The sequence below is a fragment of the Bubalus bubalis genome, chromosome 16 (genome assembly GCF_019923935.1).
Source record: "Bubalus bubalis isolate 160015118507 breed Murrah chromosome 16, NDDB_SH_1, whole genome shotgun sequence".
NCBI classification, from domain to species: domain Eukaryota; kingdom Metazoa; phylum Chordata; class Mammalia; order Artiodactyla; family Bovidae; genus Bubalus; species Bubalus bubalis.
The window spans coordinates 50,252,016-50,266,824 of record NC_059172.1 but is presented as its reverse complement, the minus strand read 5'-3'; the positions used below and the strand labels follow the sequence as shown (position 1 = coordinate 50,266,824).

Genomic DNA, 14,809 nt, shown 5'->3' with positions numbered 1-14,809 from the left:
ATTCTTTTAATATCCAATAATTTTGGTTTTGGCATCAATACATGATAAGAGCGTGGAAGTTTCCTTCTTCATCTGTGCTCTGGAATACTTTAAATAGCACTGACAACCTGCCCCCTAATGGTTTAGTGGAATTGCCTTTGGTATTGTCTGAACCTGGTGTTTTTGTGGAGCTAGCTCCGACCATTTTTCTATTTCATCTATGGAAATTATTCTAATTAGTTTCTCTCCCCTTCTTTCTTTTGGTCTTCTTTGATGTTATTTTTCCTCTTTAAAGCAATGGCTTAATTAATTATTTTTCATTCTTCCTTTTTTGATATTATTATTTAAGGGCAATCATTTTGATTTTTGAATGACATTTTAAAAATTAAGAGCAGCCAAATCAATTTTAACATTAAATTTTTACTAAAGGAACATGGTCTGTAAACTGACCTCAAAACCAAATATTGGAATTTTCTGACCTTTTCTTTAGTACTTACCTTGAAAAGAATCTAATTTAGCTTTAATCAGCATTCTTAACCTTGCCACTTCTTGCCTTTTCAGTTCATCAAGTTTTGTCCTCACATGGTGACTTACTAAATCCAGTTCTTTGCTTAGCCTCCCACTCTGTTAACAAAAATGATAAATTAATGTTATCTATTCCATTGCATTTTTAGATAAGATATAATATATCTAAAATAGGATTATGATAAAATAGTGATAAATGCTTTGACTAATTGAGATAAATTTGATATTACAAACATTTCTTTCAGAAGAAATTCAGTTTGTAACTCTAAATTAAGGCATCTAAAAGCCATAATTAAAGCAAAAACAAGAAACTCAAAAAGTAACTTAAATTGTAAAATGGTACAGCCACTTTGGAAAACAATTTGACAATTCCTCAAAAAGTTAAACACTGAGTTACCATATGATCCTGCAAATCCATTCCTAGATATATACCTAAAGAGTAGAAACATATGTTCACATAAAGTCTTAAATATGAATGTTCACAACAGCAATTTTCACACTAAAAAAAGTAGAAATAACCCAATTTATCAGTCCGTCAACCGATAAATTGATAAAATATGGAATAGCCATATAATGGAATATACCAATACATGCTACAATATGCTGAACATTGAAACCACTATGCTAAGTCAAAGAAGCCAGGCACAAAAGGCCAAATTTTGTATAATTCTACTCATATGAAATGTCCAGAACAGGCAAAACCACAGAGATAGAAAGTAGATTAATGTTGGCCAGGGGCTGAGGGGAGGAAAGGGGGAGAGATTGCTTAATGGATACAGGGTTTCATTTTAGAGGAAACAAAATTGTTCTAAAATTAGATAGTGGTGATAGTTATATAACTCTGTACATGTATCAAAACCACTGCATTGTACACTTTAAAGGGGCAAATGTTATGGTATATTAATTATATTTTGATAAAGCTTTTTAAAGTAACATAGCTTCCTTAAGCTTTAGTCATTCCATATATTAAAAACTTATCAAAATTCATCTTTTTTAGGTTGTCTCCTTTGATTACTTTTTTCATAGATGAATATATACATGCTTCAAAATTTAAGAAACAAAATAGTTAGTGGTTTACTTTCTCTTGTTATAAATGCACTTGCAATCATAACTGCTACTGCTGCTAAGTCACTTCAGTCGTGTCCGACTCTGTGCGACCCCATAGACGGCAGCCCACGCAAGTCTAACTAGCAATCAGGCACACAAACCCTTCAGGATTGAGTCAAGGGGGCCTGCTGAGGAAGGGACGGTAAAGAAACTCCACAAGGGAGACCAAGAAAGAATGTTCAGAGTGGGGAAAGGGAACCAAGAGAATAGTCTGTTACAGAAGCAAAAAGAGTAGTATATTTCAAGGAGAGATGGTCACTATTATTGATAAAGCAACAGTTCTCAAGCAGAAGCACCAACATCACTTGGGAACCTCAGATCCACAGGCCCTAGACTTACTGAATCATAAAGTCGGGAGGTGGGGCCCAGAAATCCGTTTTAACAATTTTAAATTTTGAGAACCACTGAGATAAAATAAAGGAGTCCAGTAAGAAGAGGAATAGAATGTGTGCCTTAGATCTGGCAATGAAGAAGTCATGACATCCTTCACAAAAGCACACTCAGGGAAGCAGCACAGGCACTGCCATGATCCTCCCCGTTAGCAATGTTTGGTAAGGGAAGAAATGCAGTATGAGTCTCCTTTCAAAATGGAAGGAAAGGACAACTTCAACTTTTTTTCCAGTTTTTCCTGAGAAAAGAGGAATTGCCTAGCTGTTTGTAATGATTCTCTTGGGTTGGGTTTTGTTGTCTAGTTTTACTCATTTCTTTTTCATTAAATAACTGTTTAAGTCACTCTATTTTGTCTCCCCCACCCTTACCCGATACAACCCCGTAAAGAAAAGGACCTGACTGTGAAAGGGAGACAGTTATAAAAGTATTCCCATACCAAATAAGACAAGCTAGTTGCCTTCTTTTCCCTGGTTATCTCTATATAGTAACTCCCATTATCCACATTTTTGTTAGCCCTCAAATAATGCTCTTAGTCCTAACTGAAGTATTGTAGATAAGAGACACTGAAAGATCTATATTAGATATCATTCATCCCAGGAAATTAGTTCCATAGCTCAAATAAATTTTTCAAGGAAACACAAAATTATTCAGGGGATTGTGGGTATTACCTAAGTGAAATAAGTCAGGCAGAGAAAGAAAAAATGCTGCCTGACATATGTGGAATCTAAAAAAACAGAACAAACCAACTAAACTAAACAAAAAACAGACACATACAGAGAATAAATTGGTGGTTGCCAGAGTGGAGGGAGGCTGGGGAAGAAATGAAATGGGTGAAGGGGGTCAAGGGGTACGAACTCCCAGATGTAAAATAAATAAGCCATGGGGATGTAATGTGGTGGGGGTGTGCAATCAATAATATTGTATTAATTTTGTGTGGCGACAGATGGTTACTAGACCTATTGTGGTAATTATTTCCCAAAGTATACACATGTCAAATCACTATGTCCTAAACATTAAACTAATATAATACCATATGTCAAATATATGTCAATTAAAAAAAAAAAGGTAATTCTAAAATAAAATAAAGATAATTCAAGGGAATAATTGGCATAAGGCTGTTACCATTCTCCCAGAAATGTTCACAGCTTCCAAGAGGAAAGCTGTGAACTAAAAGCCACACACAGGCTCTGATAGTAGCCACAACCTTATGTAGGTCAGACTTTCAAAAGGGGCCCAGACCAGGGACAGAAACTAAAATAAGAAGGATGCTTGATCCAGAATGTTTCCTTCAAATGAAGTTCACTAATTCTGATTCTAGAAACAGCTGAGACAATTTTTTAGGAAAGTTAAAAACAGATAAAAATAACATAAGCAAACCAATAAAACTATCTTGAGAGATATAACTGAAAGTTTAAAATTAAATCATTGGATTTTTTTTTTAAATTTCTGACTCTAAGATAAACCAAATTAAATGGATTCATTACCCTTCAAGGATGGGCTTCCCTAGTGGCTCAGATGGTAAAGAATCTCCCTGCAAGGCAAAAGACCTGGGTTCAATCCCTGGGTCAGGAAGATCCCCTGGAGAAGGAATGGCAACCCACTCCAGTATTCTTGCCTGGAGAATCCCTTGGACAGAGGAGTCTGGCGGGCTACTGTCCATGGGGGTCACAAAGAGTTGGACACAACTGAGAGACTACACTTTCACTTTCACCCTTCAAGGATGGGCTTTTAAAGAATCTCTCATGTCAGATCTTGTTTTTTACAATCTCTTTTCTTTATTATGAGTACTAAGGAGAGGTCTAGGACTAAGATAATGTCTAATAAATGGACTAAGATAATGTCCAATAAATGCTTCTTAGGACAGAGGCAAATTAAACCTCCCCTACTGAGATAAGATGTGGGCCATTACATCTTCTATTAATCTGGATTTGATTAAACACCAGAACTAAACTTATTCTAAACCTTTGAATAGCTTCCTGCTGGCCTCCCATCATGTTTTGAGTCTCTTACCATGATGTACAAGACCCTCTGTCATCTAGCCCATGATGCCTTCCAAGCTCATCTTTAGGCCAATCATGGCCTCCACTTCCCAGGCTAGCTTCCAGAAACATTTCCTACTCCCAGGTTTCTATATGTCTCCTGCACCGTGGCCTGGGATGCCTCCCAGTCTTTCTCCTTTTCTCAGCCACATCTTCAAGCAATAGACATAATCTCTAGGAAGAAAGATGACCCACCTTCCCCCACTGCTTTATACTGAATTAGGTGTCCAATCTTATATCTCCAAAATACATTATACACTTATCATATATTCATTGTAGTAATATTTTTCTTGGTATTAGTTTCCCTTGAGTTCTTTAAGGGCTGCAAATGAGACTCATCTTTGTAATCCCAATACTTAGCTCAGTGTCTGGCATGCTTAAATATATGTCAAACAATTATTTAATTACATTTACCTTTATTTCCTCTATGTCTGCTTTCTGGAGCTTTTCTCTGAAATGACTATCTGTTTCCAGCACGTCAATCACTTGCTTGAGGTATTCATCATAATAAAGTCCAGTATCCTTCAAATTAAGAAACAAACAATAACTCTTCTGAAAGTTTTTCCTTCCCTGTATCTAAAGATCTCAATCCTAAAAAACAAAACAAACAAAAAAATGTCTAGAAAAATGGTATTGAGACAAACCTACTTTGACAGTTTGGGCAGTCAAAGTTAAAAAACTATTTCTCAAATGAAGAACATTGTATCAGAACCAATGTCATGTTTTATTCCTATGTAAAAGCCAATTTTCTATATCGCTTAGACAATGTAGACTTAACCAATAATATTAAAATTATTGAGTTTACCCCATTGTTACCTGTCTCCTTCATTGTTATCTGTCTCTTCTCTGAACATAATGTTTTCTTGGCTGGTTATCTCCATCTTGGAAATGTATTATGGTTAATTCTCTTATATACTATCTAATATACTAATTAGATATATATATCTAATATAACTACATTAAATAAATTTTTTCTAATATTAAACAACAACATATACTTATTCATTATACTTTTTACTACTTTTTGAAAAATAGTTCCTAAATTTCCAATTTTATAAGTAATAAATTTAGTTAAAATTCTTCTCACAAGGTTATCTTTGTCATTTCACTTACTGGTGGTTCTATCTTTGCACTGTCCACAGGCTGAGTACTTTTCACTTTTGTCTTGTCTATGTCTATAGGCACAGCTTCAAGAGCAGTAAGTGCACACGTAACCAGGAGAAAACAACACTGTGGAAGGATGGTCCTCCACTTCATCTGAAATAAAGGTACAATTATATTAAGGTTCTGAAAAAACATTTTCAAACCATATATATATACCACATTATCACATTAATACCACATTAATAATACCACCATTAATAATATAATATACTCAATTTTAGGGAGCTTAATTCTAGGAATTAAAAATTCTAGGAATTCTAGAATTCTAAGAAAGGGGTTAAGAATAGATTATAACATCAAAAATAATGCTTAAAATAGATCACTAAAGAAAATCAGGAAAGAAATGCTTTTCAGCTAAGATTAAAAAGACAAGTAAACAAAATTTTAAAGTTTAAACTGCTTATATAAGAAAACATTTGGTTAATTTAAAAAGCTTCAAATAAAGATGGTAATGAGGAACTCAATTTTTTAAAAAATAAATAGCCCAAGTTTAAGAAAGGGAGAAGGGAAAACTATATATTTTTTCTCAATTAAAATACTAAAGAGCCAAAATTACTTCTGGATATATTTAAATTAGCTTTGATCTAATTTTGAAAGTAATTTGCTCTATGAACATAAATTGATTTAAAAAGACAAATAACTGGCTACAAATATTCTCTTAACCTTACCAGACATTATTTTATCATAGCCAATGTTTATTGTTCAGTCATTAAACCATGTCCGACTCTTTGTGACCCCATGGACTGCAGCATGCCAGGTTTCCCTGTCCTTCACTATCTCCTGGAGTTTGATCAAACTCATGTCCATTAAGTCGGTGATGCCATCCAACCATCTCATCCTCTGCTGCCCTCTTCTCCTCCCACATATGACAAAGTTCTTTTTGGTCAATAATTTTTCAAATAAATAGGTCAATAAAATATCAAGCAGGATGTAACAGGGTTGAAGCAAAAGAGTAACAACTAGTGCTGGTCCCACAATATTATTCAAATCTTGGGGATCCCTGGTGTTCCACCTTGCAAGGCAGGGGACATCAGTTCAATCCCTGGTCCAGGAAGATCCGACATGCCACTGGGCAATGAAGCCTATGTGCCACAACTCCTGAGCCCATGTGCTGCAGCTACTGAAGCCTGTATGCCTAGAGCCCGTGCCCGCAACAAGACAGCCACAACAATGAGAAGTCCAAGCACCACAACTAGAGATAACCCCCGCTCTCCACAGCTAGAGAAAGCCTGTGCATAGCAAACAAGAGCCAGTGTAGCCAAAAATAAATTAGTAAATCTTTAAAAGAAATACATTGTTCAAATCTTGCTTATTAATTTTCTACTTCATAAGGATATTTGTAGCTCCAGAGGATCTACTACAAGAATTAGAATGAATGAAAAGCTCATAATTTATTTGATACACATAGACTGATAACAGGATCTAAGTAAAAAATAATGGTCTGACCATCAATCTGGAATATGCATTATTTAATTCAGAGACTTCCAAACTTAGCTGGCCATGGACTTTTTTTTAAGTAACATGTCTTTATCCACAGAACACAGTTTGGGAGAATACACTGCCTCATTTTCACCACAACCCTAGGTAGGATATAGCAGTGACTCATTTTACAGATGAAGAAATTTTTAATGGAAATAATTCACTCACACAGCATTGTCTTGAATTAACAAAATCACTAGAATTCACATGTTAGTGCTATTTCTAGTATATCAACATTTTTAACATCATTATTGAGATATAATTCACTTGCCAGAAAATTCTCCCATCTAAGGTACAGGATTTGTCTATTCTATAAAGATGCTACTCAAAGTTTAGTTCTCAAACTTAAAGGATAAAATCATCTGGGAGCTTGTCGGAAATGCAAATTCTCAGGTTGTACCCAAGACTTCTAGAGTCAGAATCTCTGGGGTGGGACCCTGGAATCTGCTTTAACAAACACTCCAAGTGATCCTTACATATATATACTCAAGTCCAAGACTCACTCTTCTCTAGGACACTAGTCCTTCAACATGACTGTTGTGAGTAAATGTTACTTATAATGAAATGTTTGGGAGATACTGGCTTAATGAAGTTACATATGTTCCCATCTTCGTAAGACTTTGAGGACTTGTGACAGGCTACTCAGCATTAGGAATCTTTAACAGAAGGATGATTTGTTTTTCCACAGAATCTTTTCCTGGCCATGAATCACCTCCTCTTCTCACAATGATTTTTTATGATAACAAAGGTTTATTTCTCATTCATGCTTCATGCCCACTATAGGTATATGTTTTGCCTTTGTTCTTTTGAGATATAATTTACATGCTATAAAACTTATCCTTTCCAAACACACAATTCAGTGGTTTTTAGTATATTCCCAAGGCTGTGCAATTATCAACATAATCCAATTTTAGAACATTTTCATCATACCAAAAAGAAACCACATACCTATTAGTAGTCATTCCCCATTCCCTCTATTCTCTCAGTCTGTGGCAACCACAAATCGACTTTCAGTCTATATAGATTTGCCTACTCTGGACATTTTATATAAATGGAATCATATAACATATGGCCTTTTCTATATCTGGCTTTTTTCATTTAGCATTATGCTAAATGTTGTAACATGAATCAGCACTTCACTTTTTTTTTTACAGCTGAATAGATATTCTACTGTATGGATAGTCTACATTTTGTTTATCAGTTCATCAGTTGATGAAAATTTGGGTAATTTCTGCTTTCTTTTTTTTATTAAAGATTACAATAAACGGTCTCCTTTTTTGTTGTTGCTTTAAAATTTTATTTACTTATTTTTTGGTCACACTCAGTCTTTGCTGCTACGAGTGGGCTTTCTCTAGTTGCAGGGAGTGGGGGCTACTCTTCATTGCGGTGCACAGGCTTCTCACTGTGGTGGCTTCCCCTGCTGCGGGGCACAGGTTCTAGGCTCCAGGGCTCAGAAGTTGCAGCTCTCAGGCCCTAGAGCATGGGCTTAGTAGTTGTGGCACACAGGTTTAGTTGCTCCACAGCATGTGGAATCTTCCCAGACCAGGAATCGAGCTCGTGTCTCCTGTACTGGCAGGCAGATTCTTAGCTACTGTACCACCAGGGAAGTCCTACTTGTACTTTTTTTGGCTAGTATGAATAATACTACTATGAATATTTATGGTCCAGTTACTGTGTTTGATGCAGCAACTTGAATTCTTTTTGTTGTATATCTAGGAGGAGAATTGCTAGATCAATTCTGTAACTCCATTTATAATTTCTTGAGGAACTGCCAAACTGTTTTCCATGGCAGCTATATCTTTTCCCACTACCACCAGCACTATATAAGGGCTCCAATTTCTACATCCTCACTAACACACACTATTTATTGTCTATCTTTTATTATAGCCAACCTACTGGGTGTGAAGCAGTATCTTATTGTGAGTTTGATTTGCATTTTGTTGGCTACTGATGTTGACCATCTTTTCAAGTGTTTATTAGCTATACCTTTTACCTTTTAAAAAATTAATTTAAAAAGTGTAAGTTAGTTTTTTTTAATTCTGAATTGAAATTTTTGTTTACCTTTGCAAGTCCCCTATGCCACTGTAAACAGGCTGCCCAATCTAATGACTATTAGACATCACTAGAGTTTTAAGTGTAATCACGACTGAAAAGCCCGAGTGACGGCTTAACTGCTCAAGTCAATTTTGATATCTTCTACATATACTTCTGGGGCTTAATTGAGTCTCAATGGCCCCTAACATGGTACACATATAGTTAGAAAATGAATAATTGCTAAAATGATTTGGGCATGCATGCTAAGTTGCTTCAGTCATGTCCGACCCTTTGTGACTCTATGAATTGTAGCCCACTAGGCTCCTCTGTCCATGGGATTCTCCAGGCAAGAAAACTGGAGTAGGTCGCAATGTCCTCCTCCAGGGACTCTTCCCAACCCAGGGATTGAACCTGCAGCTCCTGCAGCTCCTGCACTGCAGCCAGATCTTTTACTGCTAAGCCATCAGAGAAGCTCAAAATGACTTGAATAGTCTCTACATTGTGCATGTGGAAAGTCAGCTCAGTGATACACCTCCGTAACTTCACTTTGCAAACCCCACCAGGAACTGTGACTGCTATCACTTGATACAGTAAATCCAGAGTTTAAAAGACTCTTTCACACAGACTCCTTCCTCCACCCTGGGTTCATCTCCCATGTTCCTCAGGCTCTCGTTTTCCCACCATACAGCACATACATTAATAAACAGTTCTGCTTAGCAACTGGAAGCTAAGTTGCATGCTGTTAAATATGCCCTTTCTTATAGCGTCTACCTTTACTTCAATACACAATAGAAGCCTGAGAGTAATGAAAATAAACCTTAGTTAAATACAGTCTTGGAAGTGGAATCGCTTCACCAATTTGTCATTTCTACTCTCTCATTCTTCTTTTAAGTCTATCATAAAATGAAGAGAGTCATGGAGGAATGTGTGTATATGAAAATGTCTGTGTGCATGCGTTCTGATAGCATCTCAAAGTGACAAAAATTCTCTGAGCATCTGCTCTAAAACAGTGGATGAGTTAATGGTACATAAACATTTAACTGAGTCCTGCTGCTGCTGCTGCTGCTAAGTTGCTTCAGTCATGTCCGACTCTGTGTGACCCCATAGACAGCAGCCTACAAGGCTCCCCCGTCCCTGGGATTCTCCAAGCAAGAACACTGGAGTGGGTTGCCATTTCCTTCTCCAATGCATGAAAGTGAAAAGTGAAAGTGAAGTTGCTCAGTCACATCCAACTCGTAGCGGCCCCATGGACTGCAGCCTACCAGACTCCTCCATCCATGGGATTTTCTAGGCAAGAGTACTGGAGTGGCTTGCCACTGCCTTCTCCAAACTGAGTCCTAGGCTTATTATAAATAACAACAGAAACCATCTATTGAATGTCTACTAAGTACTTCCCTGGTGACTCAGCTGGTAAAGAGTCCTCCTGCAAAGTGGGAGACCTGGGTTTGATCCCTGGGTTGGGAAGCTCCCCTGGAGAAAGGAACAGCTACTCACTCCAGTATTGTGGCCTGAAGAATTCCATGGACTGTATAGTCCATGGGGTCGCAAAGAGTCGGACACGATTGAGCAACTTTCACACACACACACACACACACACAACATACTAATCAGTATGCTAAATTTTTTTATTACATTAATTTAATTCTTACAATGGCCCTGTGAAATAAATACTATTATTCCCATTTTAAAGCACAGGAATCTGAAATATATCAGTTAAAAAATTTGAACTGGATCACATGGCAGTAAGTGGTAGATCCAGAGTTTGGACCTGGGAGTGACTGACTCCAAAGCCTATGTCTGCTTTTAAGCAGCGATTCTCAAAGCGTGGTGGTCCCTGAGGCAGCAGCACCAGCACCCCTTGGGAATTTGTTAGAAATGCAAATTATTAGGGCTTACTCCAGATCATCTAAATCAAAGAATCTTTGAGGGAGGTGGGGGTGGGGGTGCAAAGTCTATTTTAACAAGCTCTACAGGTGGTTCTGAAGCAGCTAACATTTGAAAACATACTGCTTCCCTTAGCTCTGTTATTCACAAACCTCCTCTGCAATGAGAGACAAAGAGAATGCTTATTTGAAAAGTAAATTTGGATCCTCAAGGAAAAGAAAAATGGATGATACTACCACGTGTAAAATAGACAGCTAGTGGCAAGATGCTCTCTAATACAGGGAGCTCAGCTTGGTGCTCTGTGATGATCTAGAGGGATGAGACGGGGGAGGTGGGAGGCTCAAGGGGAAGGGAATGCGTGCATGCTAAGTCACTTCAGTCGTGTGTCTTTGCAACCCCATCGACTGTAGCCCACCAGGCTCCTCTGTCTACGGAATTTTCCAGGCAAGAATACTGGAGTGGGTTGCCATTTCCTTCTCTGGGGGATCTTCATGACCCAGGGATCAAACCCCACATCTCTTAAGTCTCCTGCATTGGCAAGCAGGTTCTTTACCACTAGCAGGAAGTAGAAGGCTCAAAAGGGAGGGGATATATGTATACATATAACTGATCCACTTTGTAGTACAGCAGAAACTAACACAATATTGTAAAGCAATTATACTCCAATTTTTGTAAAAGGTGTTACACCTAAGAAGAGTAAGGCAAATTAAATTTAGGTGTATATACTATCCACTTGCTATGTGATCACAGATCAGTCAATTAACTTTCCCTGCTTGTTTCCTCATTTTTTAAAATAATGAATTTTTTAAAAGAGAATTCAATTAGACCTCAGTATTATTTACACTCTTAGATTCTATTATTAGTTAATTCCATTGAATAAAGTGTAGATCTTTTCTGCTACATTATCAGAAATACTAATAAAATTGTTTGTATTCACACCAATTGTAAGAAATGATTAAGCTATATGATTTATAAATGCCTTTAAACCAAACACTGCTTATTCAGCCAGCTGAAAACTACCTTGGTAGATCAAATAGAAGATTTAGGTGGTAGGATACAAAGAACACAAAAATCAACTACCAATAAAATTTCCTGTCTAGATATAGTAAAAATGAAGTAAAGCCAGGAACGTCTCACACTTCGGACAGAGTGTGAGACACTGTACACTTTTTAAAGAGTGAATTTTAAGATATGTGAATCATACTTCAACTGTTTTTAAAGTAATGAAAAATGGAGCAAAAAACCTGAGCTTGTAAAAGAAATGTGAACATTAAAAAAGGAACAATTATAATTTTCAGGCATAATTTATTATAAAAGTATGTAAGTTTTAAAATTAGCTCAGCTCTATAACTTTTCATAATTATCCAGTTTTTACATTCTTAATCATTTTTGTCTAGATAAGATGACTATTATCATACTAGAAAAGTGAAAATCTTGCACTTTAATTTTGGATTTATCTGTTTTTCCTTATAATTCTGTCCATTTTCCTTTAAATATTTTGAGGCTGTGTTTTTAAATGTACACAAACAAGATTTTCTAGGTTTCTGGTAGATTTAATCTTTTTCACATTTGAGTGACCTTTATATCCTAATTTGCCTTAAAGTCTATTTTGATAATTTTTAAACCAGTTTTCTTTTGATTAGTGTGTAGATACACATACACACCCACACACACACAGTCTCACACACTTTCTTAAAATTCAGCATAACAATCTTTCCAACTAGAATATTTTCTCTGTTTATATTTAATCAAATTACTGACAATGAACTTAATTCCTCAGTTTAACATCTCAGAAATCAGAGTGTTTTTCAGTTAACAGAACATTAAAAAGTGGTTGACTAAGTGGCAGTAGCAACATAATCTTTACTGCCAGCACATACATGAACTTTATTATAGCTATTTCTACTGCCATTACTTTAGACTGAGTTTTTGCATTTTTTGGTCTCTCACAAATTGAATTTAATTGCCATTTAATACATCTTCAAAAGGATTAAATTATGATTTGGCATTAAAATGAAAGGCTATTTGGGTGAGTTCCCTGGTGGCCTGGTTTGACCAGTCAATCCTAAAGGAAATCAATCCTGAATATTCTTTGGAAGGACTGATGCTAAAGCTGAAGCTCCAATTCTTTGGTCACTTGATGCAAAGAGTCAACTCATGGGAAAAGACCTTGACGCTGCGAAAGACTGAAGGCAGAAAAAGAAGGGGACGACAGAGGATGAGATGGTTGGATGGCATCACCAATTCAATGGACATGAGTTTGAGCAAAATCTGGAAGACAGTGAAGGACAGGAAGCCTGGCGTGCTGCAGACCATGCCTTCACCAAGAGGACACGACGAAGCAACTGAACCACGACGACAACTGGTGGTTAGGATTTTGGGCTTTCATTGCCCAGGGTCAGTCCCTGTTCAGGAAACAGGATGCCACAAGCCTTCTGGCCAAAAAAAGAGAAAGCTATTTTGTAAACATAGAAATGAAGTAGCTGATACTAGTAAAGCAAATATTTGATGTTAAAGGAATAATTGCAGCTTTACACTTTCTTGTAAAGGAACATCTAAGTGTTTCACCTGACTACAGACAGGAAGATACTCACAAATAGACAAAACTACCTTACATTTTGAGATAGAACAAGATTATTTATAAGCAGCCAAACAACGCAAATGAAGGCAGCAGAAACTATGTCTCCAATTAAAAAAATTATATAGAATATAAGACTGATTTGATGGATTCATGACCAAAGTCAACTTGTCAGAGACTTCCAGCCAACACTGAACAGAAGCCACATAACTTCCAAGTAATTTTGAGGAAAAAATAACAAAGATGTATTTAGTCAATAGGAAATGCTGAAAAAATCCTGATGCCCTTTTACAGGTCTCCAAATGATACAGTAATGCTAAAGGTGCTAAAGAAACTGATACTCCAAGAATGAGTTACACAAGAAATAGCACACTGTTCTTGCCTGGAGAATCCCAGGGATGGGGGAGCCTGGTGGGCTGCTGTCTATGGGGTCGCACAGAGTCGGACACGACTGAAGCGACTTAGGAGCAGCAGCAGCAGTAACACTGGCATAGGCATCTATGGCAAAAGTTCTTGCCATATTAAAATTTAAACTACAGAAGAATTTCTCAAAAATGTTACTATACATGTAAAAGAGGGATTATGGCTAAGAAAGGAAAGTTAACTAAAGTTGGCTTGAATGTCCAAGAGCCTTTAGTAGCCTTTCAAGTGCGTGAGTTTAGTTCTGGATGCATTCTGAGGCTGCATACCTGAATATTTGAAGAACAGGTTGCCTGAAAGGTATCCCAACTGGATGTTATTTCTGATGCCATGTCTAGACAAACTGTAACCCCTCAGTGGTAAATAAACCACTGATGGAGGGACTGGGGAAAGAAGGTGAATCTGACAACTTCCCATCATCATCTTTTGAAAAGCACCAGCATCAAAGCTTGTAAGATGATGATCATCTTCAGGAATGCACTGGCATCAAAGCTTGCAAAATGAAGGTCAGAAGCTTAGAAGAAAATTTCAGGCAGATGGTTTTAAAGAAACTCCTAGAATTAAATCACCATCACTCTCCACAGTAGAAAGGAAAATGTCATGTGGAAAACACTGCTGCTGCTGCTAAGTCGCTTCAGTTGTGTCCGAATCTGTGCGACCTCATAGATGTCAGCCCACCAGGCTCCCCCGTCCCTGGGATTCTCCAGGCAAGAACACTGGAGTGGGTTGCCATTTCCTTCTCCAATGCATGAAAGTGAAAAGTGAAAGTGAAGTCGCTCAGTCGTGTCCAACTCAGCGACCCCATGGACTGAGCCTGCCAGGCTCCTCTGCCCATGGGATTGTCCAAGCAAGAGTACTGGAGTGGGGTGCCATTGCCTTCTCTGGTGGGAAAACACAAACAGTCACAATTCTGAATCAAGGAAGCATTTCAGAAGACTTAGGTTATGAATGTGAAAGAGTCTTAAAAATACCTTAACTGATTTGTTTAGCTTCTTTAAATTTCTTAATGTATCTGCAAATGCAATGTAAGAAAAATCTGTATGTTTAAATGTATCTTAAAAGCACAGAATGAAATTCTAAGTGATAAAGAACTCAGTTTTATGGGCAATATGTATTCTATATGGTATAAAATGGTATGTCTTAATATCAGTGTGTTAGGGGAAGCACGCTGACTGAAACCTTGCACCCTAGCCATGCACCATAGTAACCA

General features: G+C 37.1%; 1 protein-coding gene across 4 annotated transcripts in view; it reads right to left on the bottom strand.

Moving 5' to 3' along the window:
* The window catches only part of NUCB2 (nucleobindin 2), a 47,484-nt gene that overhangs the window by 23,355 nt on the left and 9,320 nt on the right, over nucleotides 1-14,809 (bottom strand). For all 4 annotated transcript variants that reach the window (XM_025266717.3, XM_006041190.3, XM_006041189.3 and 1 more), the window contains 3 exons: nucleotides 5,154-5,297; nucleotides 4,455-4,562; nucleotides 477-603 (listed from right to left, as the gene is read on the bottom strand). In XM_025266717.3, the coding sequence (XP_025122502.1) occupies nucleotides 477-603; nucleotides 4,455-4,562; nucleotides 5,154-5,297 (379 nt within the window). The remainder of the gene's footprint in view (nucleotides 1-476; nucleotides 604-4,454; nucleotides 4,563-5,153; nucleotides 5,298-14,809) is intronic.